Source organism: Marmota monax, unplaced genomic scaffold, assembly GCF_021218885.2.
Source record: "Marmota monax isolate L192 unplaced genomic scaffold, Marmota_monax_Labrador192_F-V1.1 WCK01_AAM20220418_F8-fsc00136, whole genome shotgun sequence".
Taxonomy (NCBI): Eukaryota; Metazoa; Chordata; class Mammalia; order Rodentia; family Sciuridae; genus Marmota; species Marmota monax.
In genome coordinates this window covers 3,954,086-3,982,034 of record NW_026693905.1, presented here as the reverse complement: position 1 = coordinate 3,982,034, position 27,949 = coordinate 3,954,086, and the positions used below count along the sequence as shown (strand labels likewise).

Here is a 27,949-nt window from a genome sequence, read left to right as displayed (position 1 = left end):
ATATTTCACTTATTCTCTTTCTTTCTGAACAGCAGAGAATTTTCTAAGTTTCTGAGATTCCATATACACAGGTTTAATTTCTCCTCTTCTTGTTCTGGGCCTGGTGTTAGACTTGATCTTCTGCAGGCCACAGTTTAGTGTTCACCTTCTCTGTCACAAAGCACCCTTGGGTGAAAAGGATTTTAAATGATGAATGTTGCCAATTAGAAAAATTATTTTGGACATACTTACAAATCAGCCAAGGTCAGGAAAATAAGACAGAATGTGTAAGTCAAAGACATTTCATGTCTTATTAATATTTTTTCATCCCATGTATCCCATTTTCAAGGGACTTACCAATTCTTTCCCTTTCTGCTTTTGTGCTAACTGGAATGAAGGTGTGATGGTGTAGCTAGAACAGCCACTTTCGACCTTAAAGTTGGAAATTGTGTTATGAGGATGGCAAAATGTCAAGATGAAAGCAGCCTAGATCCCAGAGAACAATGAATTTACTATACCAGTCTTTGGATTGCCATTAACCTAAGATACAAACTTCTGTGTTAAAGCTACTGTTATTTTAAGAGCACTACTACTAACCCTAAAGAATATGGCTCTTTTCAAAGCTAGCAAGGTAGCAGAAGCTAGATCAGATCATATAGGATCTTTTAGCTAATTAAAGATTTGGGGTGTTTCTTGTAACACACCATTTTAAATCATGAGAAAAGCATAAATAGATTAGTTTTCTCTTAAATTCACTGTAGCTGCACTGTAAGGCTTGGAACAGTGGATGGTAGAGAAGCAGTTAGGAGGATGTTTGAGGAGTGGGAGTGAGACAATAGGCAGGTGGGTGTGCAGGAGAGATGTCATAAGAATGAACTGAGAAGGTACTGGTCTGAAAAGTAAAAAATCAACAGCACCTGGTAGGATAACTAAGAGGGAGACACCATGCTGTTTCCCAAATGTCTACTTTCCACAGTTGAATGGCCAATGTGCCCCAAAGAGGGCAACAGTCATCACCAGGTTTGACAAAGGATGATGAACAGAGATTCATCTTCCTAATATTTTCTTTATTTTTAATCACAGAATATTCTACTTCTTTAAAATATGCCAACAGCCAACTTAAGTAAATTCTTGAGCTTAAGTTTGAATGTCAGATAAAATTTCCTTGTGAACTATTTGTCAAACAAAAACTTGAAAAATTGAGATATGCTTCCTTCTTCTATCTACACTTTTTCTTCTTGACCAAAAACGACTTATATGAGTTTAATTTTGAATGCATTTAATTATAAACATATACTCCCAAATGTTTTAAGATTTTTAGAATTATTTTTATTTTAAAAAATAAAAGCCTTCCTTTTTTGAACCTGGATGTTTTGAAATTTTCATTAATATAAAATTTAAGTTAAATATTATTCTCTGTTGTTGTTATTGTTGATCTATTCCCTAACTATCATTAAGCTATGAAAACTAAGATTTTCTGCCTGATTTTCATTATCTTATTAGATATACTCATATGTGACTTAAATGTGGGTATATTTTAAAAGAGAAAGTAATCCATAAGAAGAGAGAGATGCTGAGAAATAAGTAAAGCAAAATCTAAGTAGACACTATTTCTCCATCAATCCTCAAGTCATTAAAGGTGATCAATAAAGTATTTGGGATACCATCTTAATTCTGTGTTAACTGAAGTACTCAATGATTCCCAATGCAATTTAGAAGCAGCTTGAATAAAAAAAAAGACAGTGCAAGTGGGAGTTGCTTTTCACTAAAAACAAAACAAGACAAAACAAAGAAAACCTGCTTATCATTTCCTCTGTGATCTGAGAGGCTGGGAGAAGCCCATATACTTATTACTTTGATGTTAGGACTCCTGGATCCTGCTTGGCTGTCCTGGAACTGCAGTGTTCAATGTCAATGGTCCTACTCATCAGTGGCTATAGAAACATCAGCTATTTAAAGTGAACAAAATTCAGTTTATCAAAAAAAGTAAAAAATAAAATCAAATCTAGTTTCTCAGTCACACAAACTACATTTGAATGCTTAATAACCATATGTGGCTAGTAGCTGCTGCACAGGAACATTTCCACCACTGCAGAATGTTCCAAGAAATTCTGTACAAGAAGTTCATGAAGTCTGGCACTGCTTCATAGTTCATCCTAGGAATCTCTTGATTTTGAAATGTTGTTAACTAATTTACTTGAAAGAAAAAAAATACTGTGAGGACCAAGTAAAACTGCTGTTGACAGGCATCAGTCCTGGTTGTCAGGACAGAAGCTTTGAACCTTCCATTTCTTTCTACAGCTACTACTCTGGGAAGGGAGGGTAAATTGTTTAGGGACATTTCTAAATCGGCAATATCCTTACTCAGCTACTTATCCTTAGCAGTACTATAAATACAGCCAGCTGTTGGGAAGTAATTAATACTAAGCCTTTGAATTTCTGAGGAATCATTAGTACTATTCATCTTGACCAATCAAAGACCTTGCTGTATCTCAAATGATATGGAGATGATAAAAATCCCCACAGATAGATGAATCTCTCAAAACACTTTAATTCTGCATTCTACAGATCATTCTTTAACATTTTCCATTTGTTTTACAACCTGCCTATAGTGCTATAAAAACCTTTGCCAAGGTACTTCAGCTCTACAAGGTAATTCCTTGCAAGAAAGAGGTTTCAAAAATTCCCCTCATGTACTCTGATAGGAAAAATCAGGTTAGATTTAACCTCTGTGGGAGCCACCGGTGGTGGTCAACTAATACCTAATAGTTTTGAAAGAAAGATACTTCCTAAGAGAGGGAGGTTATAACTGAAATTCAAATGCATTGCTCCTTTGTTGAAACTTTAAAAGCTAATTAATTATTATGTGTTCTTCATTTTGCATTGGGGTGGCATATAAGTATGAAGTAGGATCACATGTTTTTCTACATCAGGTTAGTACTTTCTAATCTTAGAACTATTTTCGAATTTTGTGTGTGAATGCATGGATATGTTCATTTCTGTTTCGTCAAAAAAATTACAGCTGTCAATTAGGGCAGCTTTCCATTCCCTGTCACTGTTGATACAGGGCACTGTACTTGCCACCAAGCCTGGGTGTGAACACTGCACAATGATCAGGACATTTGCTCAACTGCTGGATTAAAGCTGAGCAATATGAGCTGCTGGCTTTCCAAATACTCCAGTACTTAAGTACAGGTAAGCTGGGAAAAAACTAGTCATGACTCTGTGTCTTTATTTTAATATTATGCAAAACAAAGGAGTGTAAAAGCAAATGAGGACAAAGAAGAGGTGTCATTTATTTTCAGAGCGAATTGTGCAGCAGGAGAAAATATTTAAGAAAACAAACTTTCCTCTTCCTTCCTTTGGTGACTGAAGTCCACTGCTTTGTAATGTCAAATTTGGAAGCACTAGATCTTTTACTCTGCCATAATAGGTGATAAATCCCTCCTCCTAACAGCTGTTAAGAGCATGGATTCTCCACGCTGGTATTGAAGCCTGCCTTCTGCCATTTTCTGGCTGTATGATCTCAACCCACTTACAAAAACTTGCTATATACAAGCATTTTTATCTGTAAAACGTAAATAATAGTAATTATTCTACAGAATGACTGTGAATCTTGCTAATCACTCAGAATAGTCCCTGGCATATAATAACAATAAATGCCCAACCCCATTAGATGTTAAGTCACATTGTCCTCTTTCCAATCCCTGATTTAAAGGGAGAGTGTGGAGGAAATATACTCTCTCTTTTCCCATGTTCCTGCATCTCTCCTCCCTCCCAGATTCTCTTATCCATGAGGCTAGAATAGTGTTCCCTACACAAATGTTACCTGGCCTCTCTCATTAGTTTTCTGAAAAGTCTTTGCTTTCTTCAGGCTCTCACTTTCTTCTTTTTTGTTCCCCACACTGTCATGCACATCTTCACTCTTTTTAGTCTGCACAGATAGTAGCTGGGGTAGCAATCACAGGGCTCTATCCATCCATCCATCCATCCATCCATCCATCCATCCATCCATCCATCATCCATCCAACAAATATTTATTAAACACTGACTATGGACCTGGCAAGGCACTTAGTGCTGAAGTTATTGGGATGAAAAACATAGACACAGCTGTAGCTTTCTTTGGGTTGTCTGTAAAAGTCAAATTGCTTAGATATGTCTTCCTTCCCTCCCACCACTTCTTTTGATCTCTCTATACTTTCATCCTGCATTTTGTGCTTCACTGGTGAGATTTAAACCCTACACTTATTTCAAGCCTCTGTCTTAGTAATTTAAGGTAACCTACAGAACAATGATATGAACATTATACACAGCACAGCTAGAAAGACAGCAGGCAATGCTCTTGGCCTAGTCATCTATCTAGTGGCTGCTGTGAAGGGCTTTAATAAATCCGGTGTGGATTCACACCCTTGATTCCCTCCATGTGCCTTACCAGCTCTGGTTGGGACGGATAGTTGCCTCTCATGAAGGTGAAGGACATTTGCTCAGAGCTCAAATTAGACATTGAAATGCTGTTCTGATGCAGAGCTACTTATAAGATCAAATTACAAATAGAAGACACCTGGCCAGAGTGATTCCTTTCAAATAAATATGGTGTCAGCAGTAACTAAGAGCCACATGCTAAAGCCATAGCTCAAAGGCTATACATTTGGCAGATCAGAGAAACAGCATCTTGAAACACTATAATGACTTGCAAGTTAATATTACTCTAGGGATTGTGCTGCACAGCCTCTTATTTAAAATGTTATCTAATACTTGAAAAGAGGAAATATATGCCAATCTTAGCCTCATTAATTTGTGAGTTGGTTACAGAAACATGGGTCATGCCTTTTAAAAATAAAACCCCTGAAGTCCTGGATATTTTTTTTTTTTTTTTGAAGTGCGAGCTGATTACCATTTCCCTTTGGAATCATCATAGTTAAGACTATGGGAAAAATGAAGTTAAATGTGAGCTAGTACTTTCCCTCATTTTTCCTTAAAGACCCTAGTGAGATAAGACACCCCTTGGGTTTACTTACTTTTCTACTAAGTTATCTGCAACGGGAGCAATCTTTCCCAGAAAATGCTTATTTCTAAACTCAAGAACACTTCATCTGTTCATTTAATCCTTTATAATAATTCCTTACTAGTGTTTTGTGCCTTCCATCATATAAAGCATTTTAAAAATTCTCCTCGATATTCCCCAGAACCCACAATCTGGAACAAAACCCAGTCCAATGACAAGCTATTGTTCTGGTCTCTGTGCCACAGATGCCATGGATCTCTGGACAAGGACCACTAAGTAGCTGATGGGATTTGATTTTACAGGGCCTCCACACCTGTTATTTTTCTGCACTGTGTGCTGTTATATGTAGTCACATATAGAAGTTCTTAACTGAGTACCTAAATAACCAAAATGCTTCCCCTGCTGCTCTAGCTGAAAGAACATACTGTAAAGAACTCCTGTAAATCTACTGGGAGGAGAATTAGGGTAAAAATGAACAACTCATGCTTACTGCTGGCATATGTCATATATCAATATAATGATAGATTATACTTCAGTGTACTAAATTTTATAAGAGAGGATGCTGGTGAAAAGAACTGAGGTTGTTTCTTTACAATATCAATTATGAACAGCTGTAAAAACTACTGATTGATTTCAGGTTATGGATGATAATGCATTTATCAAACAAGTCTTTTCAAATACAAGCAATTATGAGGAAAGTCTTGACCAATGAATTTTATATTCAGAGACCACATTGAATATATTAACATAGGATTAGGGGACGGGGAAAAACACCTATATAAGAATGCTGGAGATTTCATTTTTCTAGCTGCAAACTTCCCATATGTTTTTCCAGGATTTACTTCATGTAAATAACTACTAAATAACCTTTTTTCTTGTAGACTTAACAGGAATTCCTCTTGCTGTTCAATAAGGCTTCTTTTCCTCTTTCCTTCCAAATCCTTTTTTTGCTTCACCAGGAATTATTCTTATTTTTATTTTTAGATAAAACACTTAAATCTGACTTGTCATAAGCCATTTCTAAAATGTTTGTAAAACATGAGTTATCGGGTCGTCATTGCTCAGATTATTCCATTTCATAGCTTAAGTAAATAATCTTTGCTTATGAAATGTACAGAATAAAATGCAGAAGCTGAAAATACATGCAAACATACACTCATTCAAAGGTTAAATAATAGGACTCAAGAGCCAAGTTTGTTGGGCTGAATTCTAACTGTGTAACCTACTAGCTGTGTAACCTTGAGAGGTACTTGACCTTGCTTTTCTTCATTTTTCTTGTTTGTGAGATGGACCCATGCCATGGAGGTGTTCTGAGAATTAGAATAATGAATTAACGCAAACAATTAGGATTGTACCTAATATATAATATTAGTTATTGGTGTACATTCACACACATTTTTGCTCCTATCATTCGAATGTCTTAGTAACTTTTAAGATGAATTACATTTTGATCTTTACTCCTGTGCTTCAATAATCAAATGATATATGAAACTGCATACCAATGACCCTCATTCCCTTGGAAAACAAAAATTCATTCAACATAGTTCATTATTAAATTACTGAATCCTTTTTCTGAACATTAATGTATAGTAATAATCTTGTTACCTCTCAACACTGTCTGAAAATTTGATTAATCACAATGTCTTATTCCTGGATGAGAATGAGAGAGATCAGGGGGATTTGTGGCAAAAATTGCCTCACTTGAAAATATGAGACAGCTTTGGGGTTTTAAAACATTTTACCTTTTCTCTTTCCTAAGTTCAGGGCATTTTTACTTCTCTGTTGTAAAGAGAAAAAGGTAAGAGTCAGGTTATCTGCAAGTCAACTTGACTCAGCTTGTGATACTGCACAAGGATAACCTATAGGTATAAATATGTAAGCTTCAGTGGCAAAAGTTTGAATTCTAATAACTTACTTTGTTAGTTACTTTTGTCACTATATCTCATTCTCTGCTTCCATTTAAGAATAAAAGCCAAGTTAATTTCACTTGTCAAATAGTTTGCAAAGTGAATGTACAGTACTTTCTAAAGTGATCATTTGCTTCTTTTAAATTTCGGTTTAAACCTGTACATATCACCCTTACCAAGCAAATATTTTGTATATGTGAATTATTTAGAATATTTCTATTTCAAATCTTAATCTTCTTGAACTAAACCAGCATTGGCTATGGAACTACAATATTACTGGGAAGTAAACCATAACAAACAAGATGGTAAAGTTCTAATCTTAATGGTTATTTTCCAAAGCACATATGGCATAAAGAGATGTTATAGAAGAAATTTTAATAAGTACCCCATCATTGTTGACCTCATTTCTTGCTCAAAAGACAGACAATGGGAAAAACTAAAAGAGTAAAGGCTTTTGGTTTTAAGTATGTGTTAATATTAAGCCCAAATGTTGCTGCATCTCTTCAGTAGAACTCTCCAAGATCAACTAAACAGTGAAGATAAATCTAGACACAGCATGAACAAAGCACTGTGAAGATGGGCAGCCTAGTTTGTAGCTTTCTTTAGAGTTATGAAGCAGAAATACAGGTGTGTAACCATTGGATTTAATATGGACTGATGCAATGGTACAAACAAATTAAGGACTTTAGAATCCCACAACAGCAAAGAGTTTGAGAGGAAGCACAATGGACAACTGTAATCAAGCTGCAAAAAGAGCAATGTTTTGCAGTATTATGTCTGGAACCAGTTGCAATTCCTTCTAGACTTAAGTTATACCTACCTTTAGAAAAATCATTCATGACTTGGTGTTTTGGTTCTAGGCTTTACAAAAAAAGATTATAATTGAAATGAAGAAAAAGACTTAAAAAAGAATAAAGGTGTTCTGAAACAAAATGAATCCGCCAGGAAACAAACAGCTGGCAAAATATTGCTTAGCACATTTCAAACTATTTCATGATATTGATAAATTTATTACAAAAATTCCCCTCCCAACAAAGTAGACAGAAGTTAGAGATCCTTTTGCAGATGGAAAAATTGAGATTTGTCATTTAAATAGTTTGTGCAAAACACTGGAATAAAAGAGAGGATCACTTTTCTTGCTATGTAGAGGAGTTACGGCAGAGATGACTGCATTTTATTTCAAAATTCACTCTCCTTTAAGTAACAAAACCTTGGTTAACAGACTACATTTACCGTCTTTCCTTATTAACAAAAGTGACTGTGTTACTGTATTCCAGCCAAGGCAAGCTAAGCAGAATTGAAATAATGAGTGGGATTTCCACAAAGTCTTTTTAAGGACAGGGAATGTATTCTTCTTTAACTTTTCTTCCTTCCAAGAATCTGAAAAGCTGATATAATGGCTGGATTTTTAGTAGTCACCTTTTTTTGTTTGTTTGTTTTGCTTTTTGGTATTGGAGAGTGAATCTTGGGGCGCTAAACTACTGAGCTACATCGCCAGATCTTTTTTGTATTTTACTTAGAGACAGGGTCTCACTGAGTTACTTAGGTCTTGCTAAGTTGCTGAAGTTGGCTTTGAACTCACAATCCTCCTGACTCAGCCTCCTGAGCCACTGGGATTACAAGCATGCACCACATCTGGCTTAGTGGTCATCTTAATCAAAAGGCAGACCTAGTGGCTGAGGGATGATGAAGCAGAAAGAAGCCTGCAATCCCATTAACATCCTAAGGCTATCATATTAGCCCTCTCTCAGCCTCCTTTTACATGAAAGAAAAACAAAAAACAAAACCTTATCTAAACCACCATAATTTTTTTGAGTATAAGCAGTTGAACCAAATGTATCTCCAGTTCAAATTCCACCTGAACCAGCAATAGGTATCAAACAGTATTTCTACTGGAGAAGAAAATTTAACACAATAATTTAAAATCCTAATTATAATCATGTAGTTTTCTCACACAAACTATATTTAATGATAACTTGCAAAAGCTTTCATTGCACACTGACAACAAATGCTCAATCAACATCAATGTTGAAGAAAGGAAGTTGTAAAGGTTTTCTATAATAAGCTAAAATTTCCCCAAATAATGAAATTAAAAAAATATTTTTTAGTTGTAGATGGACACAATATCTTTTCTCTTATTTATTTATTTTTATGTGGTGCTGAGGATCGAACTCAGGTCCTCATGCATGCAAGGCAAGCACTCTATCATTGAGCTACAACCGTAGCCCAAATAATGGAATTTTTGACAAGTAAAAAATAAGTGCAAACAATAATGTAATATTTATAAAAATATGGTGCAAAAGTTGTTGCTGCACAAAGTTAAAAAGCTATAATTCTTGATTTCTAAAAAGTATCATTTTTAGAAAGAACATGGGCATGTAGAAAGCAACATACAAATACATCATCATATAAACATTGCTTTGACACCCAACATCAAGTATTTTGATTGTGTTGTTTGTAGATGCATTTTTCTGGTAATAAAATTGAAGTTACAAATAGACAGTAGTTGGTAAACTACAAAATAATGGGAAAAGGCATTAATATTATGAACTTCTGTGGTCAAATCAACTTTAATTTCTTGTGCAACTCAGAGCTTTATGTCATTCAGACTGTCTCAACACTGAAACAGGGCAGCATTTAACTTAACAAAACACTAGAGGAGACAGTCTGTTTTATGTGGGAATAATGGCTTTTTAACAGTGTTCGATTAGGGGACATTAGGAATCTTGCCTTGAAAGCCATTAGCAAATTTATCCAGAAGATTTTATACTACATCATAAAACAACAAGAAACTGAAGATACCCTAAATGGCTTAGTACGCCAATTTGCTTCAGATACTTGCCATATAAGCTGCTTTCAGGAGCCAGTAATGAGCATTACAGATACTCAAGGATAAAAGACACTGACATTCAAAGGAGATGATGCCAGACAGCCAAGAAAATAAACAACTTGCATTTTATTTTGGAGTGAAATTTATTTTATTTTTCTACAGAAAGCCTAACATTTTTTTTTTTTTTTTTCATTTTTGTGGTGCTGGGGATTGAGCCCAGGACCCTGCACATGCAATCTATGCATATACTCTCCCACTAAGCCACATCCCCAGCCTAGAAAGTATAACTTTCAATTAGTTTCTCAACTAGCTCTAGTAGTTAGGGAGTCTGAATAATAGCTTTTCCTAACATTGTTCATCTACTTGAAATCAGTCCCCACTTCTTTTCCCCCTAAAGCAAGATATCTTGTAATAAGTAACAATATAAGCTCATCTGAATGGCTGATTTAGGGGTTAAGTCATTCTTTTGTAATCAGTCCTAGAATTAAGTCTAATAATCTGTCTCAGCCTCTCTCTATCTTCTCTTTGGCCAGGGATAATAACAGAAACTCCAAATATATTAGGAAAAGATTTGAAGTCTAGGCATTACATATTATTACCATGTGGTAATCAAAAGGAAAGCTAAAGACAACTTGCATTGTATTGGTCCTATTTTAGTCAAATTCTGATAATTTTAAATAAAGAACAGTATTGTTCACCAATGAGATTAATCTACTAATTACACCACATATGAAAAACAGCAGATAACAAATGACAATTGTGGTAACTTCCTTCTTAAAGCAAAATACTTTCATTTTATTCTCATCTTAACAGTTCCAATGTTAAGCTTCTAAAATCCACAAAATCATTAAACTTAAGACGAATGGTTCAACATTATCTAGTCCATTCTTTTTTATTTTGTAAAATACTAATCTTAAAGCTCCCCAAAATTACAACTTTGCTGACTCTACCTGCCTTCCCCATCCTTGTAAGGAAAAACCGAATCACTTATTACTAAAAAGGATTGCTGAGAAATTGCTGTTGTACATTTTTTTCATAAAGAAGCCCTTAAATTTCACTTCATATATCACTATCTGCAACAGGAAAACTGATGCTTGTAAAATGGAAGTTGGGTCCCAATCATAACCTAGGAAATCAAAATATCTGCTATATGACCCAGGAACCTACATTTTAATGAAAAGCATCGTGTCTTCAAATGCAAAGCTCTAGAATACAAACTTGTTCCTCCATTCATCAAAATAAATGGAAAACACTGGGTCTCTAAGACTATGCTTTCTCCAAGATTATAACATAGCTTGTCTTTTTTGTCTCTCTAAATTAGGTCAACTAATTTTAGTTCTTCAATTTTCCTTCTTGGTTTCTCTCTCATTTTTTTTGACACCAATGTACTATTTGTTCCCAATTTTCTCCCAAGCTTTAGGTGTTTGACATAGGTACACAGCAAATGCAAAACAACCAGCAATGATCATATGAATTAGTTCATGAACTCAATACTTTACCCTGTGCGCTGGTTACAGGACAACTGTTTGATAAATGATACTTCTAGATATATTTTATTCCCTGAGGATAAATCCTTCTTATCTGTTACAGGTACTATGCTTTGAAACTTTATTTAACCTCTTTCCACTGAATTCCACTTCCAAACTTATTATGTAATGCTTAAAATCAGTTTTTTTTTTTTTTTTACTTCAGAAAGCTACTAGCCATCCAAATGTTAGGCATGAATATGGGCAGTATGCTTACCATGCCATAAATTCTGGGAACTGGTAACAGCCCAGAAGCCTGAGTTGAGAGCACAGCATCTCCTAAAGGCAGTGACTCACAGGCAAATGCAAAAAGCACTGAAAGGTGTGCCACTCAGCCAGACAGCACTTGAAAGGTAACACAGTGGATCTCATATACAATGCTTATGCCAGCTCATTAGCACTCTGTACCTGTCCAGCCAGTGTAACCAGTGCCATCCCGAGGGTCTGCTGACTTTAGGCCTCTTTCCATTTGCTGAAGGAGCTCTCGAATCTTATTGGTCAAGCGCTGTGAGAACTCAGGAGTCAACTGTAGGTATTAAGGGAAAACAAATATTAAAAAACACGGTCTGAGCTGGATGCCCATGCCTGTAATCCCAGCAACTTGGAAGGCTAAGGCAGGAGGACTATGAGTTCGAAGCCAGACTCAGTAATTTACTGAGGCCCTATGCAACTTAGCAAGACCCTGTCTCAAAATAAAACATAAAAAGGGCTGGGGATGTGACTCAGTGGTAATGTGGCTCTGGTTTAAATCTCTAGTACCCCCCCACCTCCAAAAAAATCCCCAAAACAAAACAAAAAAACCCACCCCAAACAAACAAAAAAGAAAGAAAGAAAAAACGTGGTCTGCTGGGTGTGGTGGCTCACACCTGTAATCCCAGTGACTTGGTAGGTTGAAACAGGAGGATAGTTTGGCCAAATCAGCAAGACCCTGTCTCAAAATAGAAAAGAAAAGGGCTGGGATGTAGACAAGTGGTAGAGCACCCCTGGGTTCAATCTCTAGTATAAGATGGGGAGAGAAATTTTTAAAAATTTTAAAACATGGGCCACCCAACCTCCTGGAAGGCACTTCATTTCCACCTAGACCACATTTTTCTACCGGGAGAACTTTACAATTAACAACAGCATGTTAACACAACTTAAAAGTATCACTACATTTTTCTACTCAAGACAAGAAATATTGTTTTAAGTTAAATGTTTTCTAAGATTTTCCACCTAATAGCGATCATCTATTATTTGAAACAATATTTTTATTATAATGTAAAGTCATTATTAAATTAAGTATAAATTAAAGGTGTTGTTTTTAACAGTAACACTGGACTCAAGCAGTTATAATAACATATTTCAAAAGAAACTTGTGTTTTTGTTGTTTTAAATAATGGAAAATTAAAAAAAAATTTTGGCAAAAAATATAAAGAAAGCAAAACAAATTCATGCACATCAGGAACCTCAAGCTGAGTAGAAAGAACTTGTCAAACCTACCATCAAAACCCATACCCAGGAAAGTGCCTGGCAAAAAGAAAGGGCTTCATAAATACTGCTGAATCAATGAACCTGGCTATATCCTCCCCTGTTATTAGTTGAAAGATCTTGTCCGCCTCATAATTTTTCTATGTTTCAATAACCTTCATAAAGTCAGGACAATAACACCTGCCCTACCAATTTCAAAAGGAATTCTGAAGATTAAATGAGATTGTGTGTTACATTTTTTCTCAGACATAAATGTTGACATTTTTACAATTTTTTTTTAGTAGGCCAAGGGTATATGACAAGTAATAACTTGGATACGGATTGAAAGTACACTAAAGTTGGAGATCTGGGGTTAAACATAACATCCATATGAAGGCCTACAGATGTTGGGCATATGAAAAATATTTTTAAAGTTCTATATATAGAATCTTTAAGTGTCTTAAAAAGTCACTTTAAATTATCAAACATTTTAGGAACTTGCTGTGATTCTCAGACTTGGATTTCACAAACCAATATAATTTCAAAACAATATAAAGGAACATCACAAAGATCCAAATATTTTATATTACCTTGTGAGTATGGTACAAACAAATCGAACCACTGCCTACTGTCATCAGAATCCCATTTTTTAAAAATGAGTATCTTAACAGTGTAAAGGGTAAAAAGGCAGTATAAAGTTAATAATAATAACTTAAGACATTAAGATTCACTTCTTAGGAGCGCTATTGAAAAGGCTGATCAGATTTTCAACCACATCTGGCTTTACTCTGAAGCACCACTATGATTCTTAACTTTAGGCTCTGAAGATGAAACTGCATTGTTTGACAGACATATTCCCATTATTTAATAATTTCTGTCAAAAGGTTAAGATTTCAACAAGACTTGAGAATTAAGCTTATTATGATAAAATATACTTCAATATTATTATAAAAGGTCTATAAATCTCAAGTAGATAGAAGAGTGTGAGAATACACCACCTTCTGTACATAGATCATGTATAATTTATCATCTTGCCTGGCCTTACATTGAGGGGCCAAGAATAATGAGACTGCCTCAGCCTGAGAAAGGGAAGTTACTTTCTACTTGCACATGCTGCATTTAATAAAGGTGACTTGCCTGAGAGTATCGATTACATGTGGCAGACCACCAAATTATTCAAACTCTAGCAATTACATGAAAAGTCTCTAAAAGTCCTTTATTCCTGACAGATGCCAGAAAATAAAAGAGTTTCTTATTGAATGAAATCTTTATGTTTACAAACGAAGGAGGACAGATCTCCAGGGTCTGTCTGATCTTTTGTGTTCAACATTAAACAATTTTAGAACTGGTATGCTAGTTTCTTTGTAGGATCTGTCCAAAAACTGAAAGACAATAAATTACATCATGATTTGGGGGCCAGAGTTTAGATTTGAGGGGTTTTTCCCCTCAGAAATGAATTAATTTATATATGTAATTGATAAGTAGCCTAAATAGCAAGTTACATTTTTATTAAAGGCTTCTATCACTGGGACACATCTTCTAGTGTTTTCTCTGCCAAGCCAGCATGAAGCAACACATCCTCTTCTAACAAGACAAGGCATATACTTCAGCTTCCAGATCTGCAGGGCTAGGCAGAATGCAGGCCCATCTGGCCAACGGGAATCCATCTAACTTCAAGATAATGATGGAAAAAGGCCTTGTTGGCAGCTAATAATGGCTTTTAAATAATCAGATTGACCCTAACTCCATACACATATGGGTAGCCTTCTACACTACACTTTCTATCCCTCCTACCTGCATTACTGACCCAAATTAATCTATAATAACTAGTGTTTTAAGGGAGGAACCAAAAGAGACACATAAAGTTAATTTGACAGATATGAAATCTGTAAGGTCATTATATAAAACTGAGTGTGTGACTGACAACTTTTGAAGAAATACAGTGATATGAAAAAAAAAAGATGTGTCTAATCTAACTCAGGATTTCCCAAACTAAGTATTATTAAGCAGAGGCCTAAGAAAACAGAGGCTCCTGAAAGCAAGTGCTTTCAACCTTCATGGAGATGTCCTGCAAAGGGTGTCAAATAATTTCAGGCGTATTTTCCATCTTTCTCTTTGCATTATTAGTTTAAAAGCGTCCTACCACACAATCAGTTTGCTCTCATTATTACCTCATCCACACTTGTGTACAATCATAAAGGAATAACATCATGGCACCATGAATACCATTAGGATTCCTCACCTCTCTTTGAGAAGCAAACCAAAATGTATCAGAAGTGCCAAACACAGGGCAAACTGTGCAACCGCCAATTTTAATAATTTATATCCCAGAGACTGAGGTTATTTCTTTATTAATAGCATTAATAACTTTATCTTATAGCCAACATGTTCAAAGAATGCACTTTAACAAATAGTTTATATATGTTGAAGTTATCTTTTATATTTGTCCTCAAATCACATTTTTAAAAATGGGAATGGCATCCACCTAAAGCAAAACTGAGCTCCTTTCCGAACGCTTGGAGGGTGGTGTAACGGGCAGGTAGGGATGCAGGCAGATACACCCCAAACTCACCCTCCCAGCAGAATCAAAGTAGCATTCGGCCAGAGATTTGTTATAATCGGCATAAGGATTCGGGAAGGCCCTTTGAGCCATGCTGCCGGAAGCGAGCCTGCAGAACAGGGGGAAAAAAGATCCTAGGTTGAGTAAGGGGCCTCGTGATTTGCGAGGGCGGCAGCCGGCGCTCGTGAAAGCCCTTCCTGGCACCTTCTTCCCGGCAGCTCCGGGGCAACCGGGCGGTATCAGCGGTCCGAGTGGACACAGGGGCCCCGGTCGAGTAGCCAGGGCACGGCACCTTCGCGAAAAGGCTGCCAGGGCCCGAAACCCACCGAAATGAAGAGGACCCGTTTCGCACCCCACTTCCCCAAGCCCGTGGTTAAAAGCCAGCGGAGAATCCTGAGGCCTGAAGCTTCCCTCCGCCTGGGCCTCACACTACGCAGCCGCTGACAACAACAGAGGCGGCGCGATCACCGCCCACTTCCTGCCAGAAGGACCAATCAGAGTCTTCGCCGCGGCCAAGGCCCGCCCCCTTGCTTTCAGTTTATTAAAGGGGCAAGAGTGTGATTTCTAAAGGATAATGCAAGGTAATTTAATTTCTGGGTAGCAGCAGTGAGGACATCTTAAAAAAAAAAAAAAAAACACATGTGCCCAATAGTTTCTACTCTTCTTTTAATGCGAATTCAAATCCATATTTATCATAATTGGTTAAAAAAATCTGGAGAAGGAAAAACAGACTGTTTTGAGATCTGAACATATATCAGTGTTACTACTGCTCTGAGGAAATAAAATTGGCATTATAATGACTTTCTACAGACATTTAAACCTTTATGTTTGTTTAACAAAAATAAGAAAGAAAAGAAACAAAAGTAATAACAGGACCACCATTAACAAAAACAAGGAAATGCTGAAAAGAGGGATAATAGGTGCTTTGGGGATAATTTATACTTAAGGGCATTCTAGAGGCCATGTGAATACTCAAATGACAATTGATAAAACTTCAGGAAATGACTTTATAAAAACCTAAATCACAGCTCTTACACAATTGAATTTGTTATAGCCAAAATGGGACCATAACAGTAGATACTGAAGCCCTTAAAAAATGAGGCAAACCGAGCAAAAGATTTACAAAACACAATTTCAGTATAGAAAGAGAGAGAGAGACAGAGAGAGAGAGAGAGAGAGAGAGAGAGAGAGGAAGAAAGAAAGAAAGAAACCCTTAAATCCCACCTGGAACACATTAGGCCCATTCTGTTGGTTCAGAAAATTTTGGACTCCAGTTGAAATGGCAAAGTCACTCCTTTTCCTCCCCTTATTTAGTGAAGGATCCTAGCCTTCTACTTTCAGTTGTTGAAGTTCAGCTCCTACCCCAGTTATGCTTACCCTGGACCAAGTTTGTCCCTCTGTGGTTGCCATCCTAAGCTTTCTCGGATTTTTTTTTTTAACTGTTGCTCTCTCAGAAAAACATTAGCTCCTTTACCTCACCAAATTCATGAAGATTTAGTAGAGACTTTTAGTGAATCTGAAACTGGACATTGTTCCTATCTTTAAAAAATGGTTGTTTGGAGAAGCAACTCATATTAGAGAAAAGGAAAAGGAATTAGAGGTATTTGTTAATTTGCTTTCATTAATCATTAAGAACTTAGTATGAATTTTTATCTTACTCATGGCCTTTATATGAGCAATTAAAATCATATTGAAGTGTCATATTGTAGCATGGAGCATGGGGTTGGGTTTTTTTCCTTGTGAATTCAAAGAATGAAATACACAGACACGAGGGTAATACCAAATTAACAGGATTTATTGGAGTAATAAAAAAGAACAGAGCTTCCAAAGGGGAGGAGTCCCAGGAGAGGGATACCAAAGAATGGCTGTTGTCTAAGGGTTTACATGGGTCTGTAAGGGTTAATGGAGCTAGCCCCCTCCCCAATCCTGGATAAGACACTTAATGTCTATGAAACTCTTCACTTGCTCTTTGGTCCAATCAGATGACTGAGTCACTCCTACCCGTGGCGCCCTCCCCCCTTGTTTTGATGGGGGTCTGGGTACCAGATAGCAGGCTGGGTAGTATCAGTTTTTTTCTTTTATTTTTTCTTTCTTTCTTTTTTTTTTTTTTTTGACTACACAGGAGTCAACCTGACCTTGATGAGTCCTCTTTTGTGTCTGTATTTTCTCATCCCTGCTGAATAGAAACCTGACCTGAAGGAGCCCAAGTTTCCTGCCTGTTCACTTTAACCCTTTCTCCTTCTTCAACATTTAAGTACATTTAAGATTCATAGGGGGAGCAAGGCATCATATCACAGCAGCTAGCATAAGTAGATTGTACTTAAGCAAATGAAAGCATGAAATAAGAAAAGGGAAAGAGCAGAAGGAGGCAGGGAGAGAAGGAAGAAAGAGCATTTTTTCTTGGAGGGCAGCCTCCCAAGACTGAAGTAGCATATACTACATGGATAACATGAGACTGATTAGGGGCTCTCAGCCTCAACACTATTGATGTTTTGAAACAATGCTTCTTTTTTGGGGGGTGCTTTCTTGTTCACTGTTCAGCAGTATTCCTTCCCACTACCCACTAGATTCCAGTTCCAGCCCCCCAAGTGGTGCTGGGGATGATTCTTCCAGGTGACAAATATCTGTTCCTTGGGAGGTGAGGGCGCGACAAAATTGATCCTATTTTTGTGGGGGTGGTATAACCCAATTGGTATAACCAAAAATGTTTAATAAGATCATATGATTTTATTCCGGTATCCCCATTGCAGATATGGCTTGCTAGAATAATGTTAGTGAATTCTCAGGGAACTTTTGCGTATGTGTTGAAAACGCTGGTGCAGAATTGGTTTAACTATATCCTTGGGATTTAGTACAGCATCATCAGTGCATTCAAGACCCTCTTTTGTCTCCTTACCGGTCTTTACTTCCTGCCCATTATTCTCCTCCAGAAGGCAACTAGTACAATGTTTAACTCATATGTCCTTTGAAAAAATGTCATGTTTAGTGAAATCATGCAAGAAATACTCAATAACCTATATTTAGATCTATCTGGATTACTCTATGTACAGTTTGCTATTTTTAGATAATTGTACAAAAGTTTCATAGTATATACCTTTATATCAGTTTGTATTATGTTGCCAATAACACAATACCACAGACTAATTAAGGTATGTAAAAGAGGTTTGTTTGGCTCATGCTTCTGGTTCAAGGTCAGGAAACCACAACTGGTGACGGCAGAGTCCTGAGGTGACACAGAGCATCACGTGTGTGACCGTGTGTGTGTGTGTGTGTGTGTATGTGTGTGTATGTGTGTGTGCATGTGTGTGTTCTCTTCTTGCTCCTTCTTATAAATTCACCAAGATTCCGTTCTAAGGGCTCCACCCGCACAAATTTATCCAATTCTAATCTCTCCCAAAGGCTCACCTCTAATATACCTTAGGTAGATTAAGTTTTCACCCTCTTACTATTTCACATTTGGGATTAAATTCCAACACGTGAAGTTTTGGGGAACCCATTGAAACCATATCAAAACCATAGCAGCTTCTATCTCATTTTACTAATCCTTTTCCTGAGTGATGGGCATTATTTCTAACATACCACAGCTAGGAATATCCAGGTATGTTTTCTTATAGAACTGGGTATGTGTACACCTGAGATATATGCATCCAGAAGCTAATTGCCAGATCATAGAACATTCTCATTCTCCCCCAACAATGTTAGATTACTTTTTAGAACCACTGGACTAGTTTATCTTCCCTCCAATAGTCTCTAATATTTTCTGTCATTACCATATCCTCTCCAGCACTTTGTATTATTTAGAATTCTAATTTTTTCATTCTAATAGGTAACATTGAATCTCATAAATGTTTAAAGTTTCCTTTCTTTTGTTGCAAATGGTACTGAGCTTTATGTATAGACTGGCTAAACAGCTGGGATTAACTGACCACATTCTTTATTGCATTATTTTCTTGTCAATTTGCAGGAGTTTGATTTCTTTTGAAAGGCATATTTCAGATTTTAATTTCCTTTGGCTTTAGATTTTGCAAATATCTTCTTTAGTCTTCTAATGTTTCCTAGGGTATCCTTCATTGAATGGTAGCTCCTTCATTTTTTTTTTTTTTTAGTTGTAGATGGATACAGTATCTTTATTTATTTTTATGTGGTGATGAGGATCAAACTCAGTGCCCCTACCACTGAGCTATAGCCCCAGCCCTAGCTCCTTAATTTTGATGAAGCTGAATTCATCAATTTTGACACTGGGATTTGAGAATCTTCATGTTCAGATGAAAGTTCAGATGTAGTCAAAGCATGAATAAGTCCTCTGTTTGTTGTGAAAACCCCGAAATATGAATTTTTGAAAACCATGTGATCTTGCTCTTCCTCCCTTCATTTTGTTAGAGAATCAATCCCGAGAATCCCTCTTTGGTACCTGTGATTGACATTTAGTACTTGTATTCATCTACTAGGGCTGCCATAACCAAGTATCAGAGACTGAATAGCATAAACAACAGAAATTTATTTTCTCAAGGCTAAGGATAGAGGTACTCTACTAAGATTGATCTCATCAAGATGATGGCAGAGTAGATTTCTTCTGTGGCATTTCTCCTTGGCTTGTAGATGGCTGTTTTCACTTGGTTTTCCTTACTCTGTGTTGTCTGGCTCCAAATCTCTTCTCAAGAGGACATGATCATAATTGGATTAGAATCCCCTCCAGTGACATTTCTTAACCACAGTTACCACATTGGAGATCCCATTTCCAAATATAGCCAGATGCTGTAGTACTGGGAATTAGGACGTCAGCATATAAATTTGGGGGCAACAAGGTGGTCCATAAAAGTCTATGCTTTCACCTATAGTCATGGTGGTGGAACACATATGTGATTAACACAGATTTCACTGTCATAGTTTCTCAAGAACCTTTCCACTTTTGATAAATTTAGAATGATTTTAATGATGTTCCTTGCTGCGGTTGGGATGTGAGGTGTCCCCCAAAAGCTCACGTGTGAGACAATACAGGAAGGTTCAGAGGAGAAATGACTGTGTTCTAAGAGTCTTAAACCAATCAGTGATTTAATCCCCTGATATGGGTTAACTGAGTGGTAACTAAGGTGGTAGGGTGTGACTGGAGGAGGTGGGATTTGGGATGTGGCTTTGGGGTATATGTTTTGTATCTGGAAAGTAGAGTCTCTCTCTCTGTTTTCTGATCACAATGTGAGCTGCTTCTCTCTGCCACGCTCTTCCATCATGATGTTCAGCCTCTTCTCAAGCCCAGAGGAATGGAGCCAGCCTTCTATGGACTAAGACCTCCAAAAACCATGAGCCCTCAAATAAGCTTCCCCCCTCTACAGTTGTTCTGGTCAAGTTTTTTAGTTACAGCAGTGAAATAGCTGACTAAAACATTCCTCTTCTTAATTTGTGAAGCAGTCTTGTGTGATCTCTCAGGAAATAAAAATTGTATTACTGTCTTTAGAAGAGAATACTTCTAGAAATTTAGGAAAGTTTATATTAAACAAAGAAAATAAATATCATTTAAGGGCCCTTTATTTCCATTCTAAGACCCCTCAATTTCAAAATGTTATAAGGTGCATTCAGGTAAAATCTAAATTATGGCTATAAAGAAGCCCCCGAACACAATCCTTGAAGTAGAAATGTATTTATCTTAGTTCAGGGTGGATTTTGCTCCATGTAACCATTCAGAATTGTAACTTCCTTTTATCTCACTCTGTCACAGGTGAGAATTAAGTCATATGACCATCTCTAGCTGCCTGGAAGGCTTTGAAATGAAATCTTCTGAGCAACTGCATGTCTAGCTATGGTGAAACAAAGCGGAGATTGACTTTGATGGGCATTTAGTGGTCTCTAACACATAATGGAAGTTCCAGTAGTAGATACTACCTGCCTGCTGGCAAAACAGCAACATTCTTATGTTACTGTGGTCTTTCCTTCTCCCCAACCTCATAGCAACCACACCTTCTATTTCCTCCAGTATATTCTCTTTAACTTATTTTAGCAGCTGGATCATTGATCTATGGTAGAAGATAGACCGTGAAGCTACATAGTCTTTCTTTTTTCCTGAAAATTTTCCTCTCTTAAACATGCACATCACACACACACACACACACACACACCAGGCAAATGCCTTTTAGGTCCCCCACCCCCCCATCATACACACTTCCGAGTATCATGTCTTCTTCTTGTAGAGGGTATTGTATTTCCTTTTCATTTTAAAGAAGGTGTTATCTAAGCCTGAGTTTAATATCACCATCTTGTTTGAACATCTATCTGAGACTGTGTACTAATGAGGCAACTTTATGTATTGTTCATGGTATAAAACTCATGAATTGACTGAGCTATCTCCAGTGGAGGAAACAGATATAGCCTGGGCACACTAAGGTACCCTTTTAATATTCTGGAGACTGTATTTCCATGGCATTGGCAACATTTCCTCCTTGCCTTCTCAGGATTCTGATTAGTGTGCTGACAGATTCATTTCTCTAAATGTACCTGCTGGGTGAAAGTCACTATTAGGTGAAACAGATGATCTGGGGTTTCCTTGGGAGACTAAAAAGATTGTGAGTACAGAAAGTTGGTAAAGATATACAAACATTTACACTGTTTATTTTTCCTCCCTATACTTATTTAACACTTGAGCAGGGCTCTTGGTCAACAGAATAGTTTACATCTTTGTGGGCAAAATGAAAAAGAGGCTTTCCCCTTTAATGTTGAAAATATGAACCTGTATTGTGTTAAAATCGTGCAGCCTCCATTCTCTGTCTGCTTGAAATTCATGGTGAAGGTGAGGATGGCCTCTTACCTGGGGTCTTCCTCTTAAGAAGTCATTGATCAGGTAGATTCATTTGTTTCCTCCCCAACCCAACCACACAGAACTCACCCACAGAATAGATGATGTCTTAGCAAAGCCCTGTTGAGGCGTTCTTCAGCATTTAAGTCCAGCCTTCTGGATGGGCAAAGCATCCAACAGAGACCCTGACCCTTATGATGTTTCTTCTAAGCTCTGGAATTGCCTAACATAGGTAATTTTCAATTGTTTAAAATAAAGTCTTCAAAAATTTCCAACTTGCATGGTAGCCACGGTATTTGTACTTCATTTTCTTTTCCATTGGCCACAAGAGGCAAGAGTTCAAATGTATAGGTGGGTAACTGTGCATCCATAATAGTTTATAATAAGAGGTGGGAGAAGCTGCTTCACCAGGGTAATATGGACTTAGCAGTAGAGTTTATGGACCTAGAAGGACGCTATGAATCTAGCTGGTTCAGCCTGCTACCACCTTGTGGGATCATCTTGAACTGAGCACATTACTGGTCTGGCTGTGGTGCAGGGAGGTGGAGGGACAACGAGGCCATACCAGCAGGAAAGGACTGGGCCCTTTGCCTTTACTACATCTGGACTCTGTCAAAGCCTGGGTTGGAACTGTCTTCAGCAATGGCTGAGAAAGTGAGAATGAAATTCTCGGGTATGATTTCTTAACCCTTGAAGGCTAGAACTTGTAGTCCTAGGTCAGACAAAACTGTTGCCTGGTTAATTCCCCATTTCCAGACCACCGATTACCACACATTATTTTGCTTCAGAAGCTTATTCAAAATACAGATTTGTACACCTCACTGCCATAGATTCTGATTTAGGAAGGTTTGGGTTGAATCTGCATTTTAAAAATGAATGTATGAATCTATTTCATATTAGGGTCCAACATACTAGGTTGAATCTTTGTATGATTCTCTTGCAGACTTTTGATATATGTTGGTTTCAGTGAGAGAAGAAAAAAATCCTGAATATAGAAACATGGCTCTAAATGGTAACAGACTGAAATTCTGTGAATTATGATGTCTTCCAGTGTACATTTAGGGCATTGTAGTCTGTCAAATATTTCTTTGACTATGATTAAAAAAAATAAGAAAATAAGAAGAAATGTCTGTCCACTCTAACCTATGCCAATGTGTACCTATAGGTAGTTATTTTACCCACATATTTTCAGAGAAAGAACATTCATAACTACTTTTGGCAGTCAGTTAGGATGTTTTATATACCCTTATTTCCCCAGGATTTCTTTCTTAGAGATGACTTAAATGTCTCTCAAATAGAAGTTTAAACATATATTGAGCAGGATGAGCAACTAGTCAGGAAAGTTTTTGGTGTTTTTTTTTTCTTTCCACTTTTTTATTGGTTGTTCAAAACATTACAAAGCTCTTGACATATCATATTTCATACATTAGATTCAAGTGGGTTATGAACTCCCATTTTTACCCCAAATACAGATTGCAGAATCACATCGGTTACACATCCACATTTTTACATAATGCCATATTAGTAACTGTTGTATTCTGCTACCTTTCCTATCCTCTACTATCCCCCTCCCCTCCCCTCCCATCTTCTCTCTCTACCCCATCTACTGTAATTCATTTCTCTCCTTGTTTTTTTCCCATTCCCCTCACAACCTCTTATATGTAATTTTGTATAACAATGAGGGTCTCCTTCCATTTCCATGCAATTTCCCTTGTCTCTCCCTTTCCCTCCCACCTCATGTCTCTGTTTAATGTTAATCTTTTCCTCCTGCTCTTCCTCCCTGCTCTGTTCTTGGATGTGAGGGCGATCTGGCTGCGACATCTGTCACCCCATTGATCGCCAGGGTTGATTCGGCTGATCTGGCTGGCTAGGCAGGTGTCCCTTTCCTCCCTCACCGCTCCATGTGTGTCCCTCCCTCCCGAAGCTGCTCACTCGGTCGAAGAGGACGACCTTCCCCGATAGAGGAGGACTGTTCTTCGGTCAAGAGTCAAGAGTAGCTGCACTCCCCTGCTAGAACCTCCAAACAAGCTCTCAAGGTCCATTTGGTGTTTTTTTTTTTTTTAAATAAATTTTCAAACTTACACTTGATCTTCAGACAGAATAATTTCATTTTACACCTTTTTTTTAATGGGCCAAAGCTCTTTAATAAAACTCCACACTGTTAAGCCAGGTGCTACTCAGACAGATGCTGTGGGTACCCAGAGGTTTGCTTTCACTCTGTGTGCAAAGGTTCATAAACTGTCCAGAGCATTTGAGGTAGGTGGTAGGAACATAAAAAGGCCTAGAAGAGGAGATTGGTACATAGCCTGTTCCTACTGGCAGCATCTGCTGTTCAGAGGGCCTTCACAGTCACCAAGCACTTTACCATTATTCCCTTTGTCCTTGGAATAGTCTCCTCTGAGTAGCACCATGCATCATCCTACCTTTACACATGATGTCACCATCATACTAGTGATGACACCAGAACTTCTGACTTGAGAGCTAGTATGTATAACAGCCCTTATCCCCCTATCTTAGCCCAGAAGGCTCCAACCTTCCATGTCCTCTTCTCTATCCATGCACCCTGTTGACATCAGGGCTCTTGGGCCACTGCACAGGACCTCTCACAAATCCCAAACAAATTCCTAAGTAATTCTTTCTGCTCTAAGGCTTTATTTCCTACACACTAGGTTGCTCTGAATATTAGAGTAGAATTCAAATAAACTGGTAGAGATGTACACGACTGTTATGGTTTGGATCTGAAATGTCCCTGAATGTCACGTGCCAAAGGCTTGATTTTCAGCCTGTGACATTATAAGGAGGTGGTACAATGTTTAGGAGGTGGGGCCTAGTTGGAAGAAGAAGGTCAGTGGAGTGGCACTCACCAGTAAAATTACTCATCACCTTCACTCCTGCCTCTTATAAAGTCTCAAGCCATAAATAGAACGCAGACAAATTCTTGATCATGGTTTAGCATTGCTGGATTCTAGTCCAGTTTCCAATAGATTCCTCATTTCCATCTGAAGACATTTACTGTTCACATTCTCAGCATTGTGGTCTTCTCAGCCCTCATCAGAATCATCCATTAAGTTCTGTTTACAACATTCTTGGCTTTCCTGTAGCCTGCTTCTCCAAACTTTTCCAAACTCCTTCCATAAACCAAATCCATAAGCCTCCTCCATATCTCAAGGTGTATAATAACAGCAAAGATTGTCCCTCTCTTTGGTACCAGTTTCTTGTGTTATTCAGTTTTCTATCTCTATAATGAAATACCTGAGGCATTTAACTGATAGATATGAAAGCTTTATTTGGCTCATAATTTTGGAGATCGATCCATGATTAAATGAATCCACTAGCATTAGGCCTCTGGAGAGAACGTATCATGTCAGGAGCATATGGTATAAAACTGCCCACCTAATGAGTCAGGAAACAAAGACAGTCATCGTTTTTTATTGTTTAGTTGTTTTCCATTGTATGTTTATATCACAGTGTTACTTCATCACCCATTACTAAACATTTGGGTTGTTTCTAGTCATTGGCCATTACCAACAAATCTTCTTGTAATGTGTACAAGCCTTTGCATGGCTATATGATCTTGTTTGTCTTGAGGTTCATATTCTCTCAGAAGAGGAAAGTCTGGGTAATATGTTAGCTGTGTTAACTTTAAGAAACTAATAAACTGTTTAACAAAGTGATTGTACCATTTTACACTCCCAGTAGTAGGATTTAAGAATTTCAGTTCCTCCACATGCTCACCAACACTTAATGTGTTCAGTTCTTTTAATTTTAGCCACCTAGTGGATTTGTAGTAGTATCTCATTGTGGTTTTAATTTTTATATTCCTATGCTATTAAAAACCTTTTAATGCTTATTTGTCAACCACATGTCCTTTTTTGCTGTGTGATATGTCTATTCAAATCATTTGCCCTCCCACTCCCGTTTTTTTTTTGGGGGGGTGGTGGTGCCAGGGATTGAACTTAGGGGCACCTGACCACATCCCCAACCCTATTTTGTATTTTATTTAGGGACAGGTCTCAGTGAGTTGTTTAGTGTCTCACTTTTGCTGAGGCTGGCTTTGAACTCGTGATCCTCTTGCCTCAGCCTTCCTGAGCTGCTGGGATTACAGGTGTGCGCCACCACCCTGGCTCCACTTTTTAAATAGTGGTTTGTCTCCATAATAGCATTCTGAACACAAGTCTTAGGACATATAATTTGTACATGTTTTCCAAAGCGGGGCTTGTCTTTTCATTTGATTAACCATGTCTTTAAAGAGCATGTAATGACTGACTGTTCCTCCATAGAAGAACAAGTGTCTAGGTCCCTTGCTTCAGTCTGGAACCACTCTGAAGGAACAACTTAGGTCTAGAGTTCTTCATGGGATGGGATGACAACTCTTGTGCAAATGCATTGAGGGTCAACTTCTCTATCCACTTGATCTATCTCTGCATGGCTCTCATTCCAGAGAACGCTATACCATGACCTCTTCAATGCAAGCCTCCACCTCAAGTCAGTTTCCAGGAACCAAACCAATAATGTTGACTTGTGTCTATTTTTGTTTGCTTTAAATCTTTACTCTGTATATGAATCACTTCTTCTATACAAAGAAGAATGTATACAGAAGCACATATTTATTTGTCCCTCACTATCATTTCTAGAAAATGAAGTCTAACTCAAGAATACTCTTAAATTTCTACCCTCTCATTTCCTTAAATAAGCTACATATAATTTTCTTGGAAGGGTTTACTTAATCACATGCCACTGATTTTTATTCACATGGCTCTATCTGTGGTGTCCCCACCTGTATTTTTCCGTGTTACCCTGTGGTCTTTTGACCTCAATCATTTAGATATTCAGCAGAAGGAATTGCTGCTCTCTGCTATCTTATAGCTAGACAGTAGAAATGATAGATGAACTTCATATGTCACAGATTCAATCTGATTCATCTGAATTTGTGGCAGTTTAGTAGTTTACAAATGGGAGTGACTCAGGCAGCTGCTATGGGGTGGAGAACACAATGGGGTTGTCTGAACCTGTATTTGCAAAACACTTGACTAAGACAGAAAAGCGTCAGTTGTGCACATTAAGGAATGAAAAGAGAGGAGGTTGATGGAAATTACAGGATTGTTCCTCCAATTCACTCCTTGACATGGGTATTGTTTGAATGACTTCTTGTCCTTATGTTTGATATTATTTTATTGGTTGCTTGTTATATTGTGATACTCCTTTTTGGTTCAAAGCTAAATCTAATCCTTCTCTTTTATGAATTCTTTTCCCCACAGTTTGGTTTTTCTCATTCAAGCATTTGGATAGTAACTTTACCTTTACACATGTTTGTGCTCCCAGCCATATGTATCAATTTGTAGAAAGTGAAATAGAGAACAGTTTAGCATCAGTGAAATGTCAGGAAAATGCCCAGAAGGCACCATTGCAATACTTGAGCTTCGAATTTTGAGAATGGAATTAGGCCACTAAATCAGTTTTCCTGCCTGTGTCATGGACTATGGGGATGTGTCCTAGTTCTTTAAAAAAATGGTATCTGCATCTCACTCAGTACAACTCTGTGGTGGGGACCTGTGGGAAACCTTTGGACTTAAAACTAATTGAATCTGCATTGCAATCGCCTTTTCTTTTCTTTATTAAATCTCTGTTTTGCTCCACAACCTTTCTCTGTGCCTTGCTTGCATTATTCTTTTTTAAAGCTGCACAAATTGGCTATTCTCCAAGCTTAAATGAGAAGAAAGAAAAAGAGAAGACAAAACTAGAACTGAATCATACTTTTCAGATGCTGGGTGTAACTTTTCCTTTTGTGTTAGAGGAGAGAACACACCTCCACTGGTATAGAAGGGAGAAAAGCTAGTTGTCAATGCAAAGTATTATTACATCTTCGAGGTCACAGTTGAAGCTAAAACATCCTTTTTATTTCAAAATCGAGG

The 27,949-nt window shown here is 37.5% G+C and overlaps 1 protein-coding gene across 4 annotated transcripts in view; it reads right to left on the bottom strand.

The window, feature by feature from the left end:
• The window catches only part of Lancl1 (LanC like glutathione S-transferase 1), a 34,558-nt gene extending 18,843 nt beyond the window's left edge, over nucleotides 1–15,715 (bottom strand). The window contains exons 1-3 of one of the 4 annotated variants that reach the window (XM_046462923.1): nucleotides 15,606–15,715; nucleotides 15,266–15,362; nucleotides 11,656–11,773 (exon numbers count right to left, since the gene is read on the bottom strand). In XM_046462923.1, coding sequence (XP_046318879.1) covers nucleotides 11,656–11,773; nucleotides 15,266–15,346 — 199 coding nt within the window. In that variant the 5' untranslated portion in view covers nucleotides 15,347–15,362; nucleotides 15,606–15,715. The other 3 variants (XM_046462920.2, XM_046462924.2, XM_046462922.2) reach the window with 3 other exon arrangements.
• Between the last annotated feature and the right edge of the window lie 12,234 nt (nucleotides 15,716–27,949).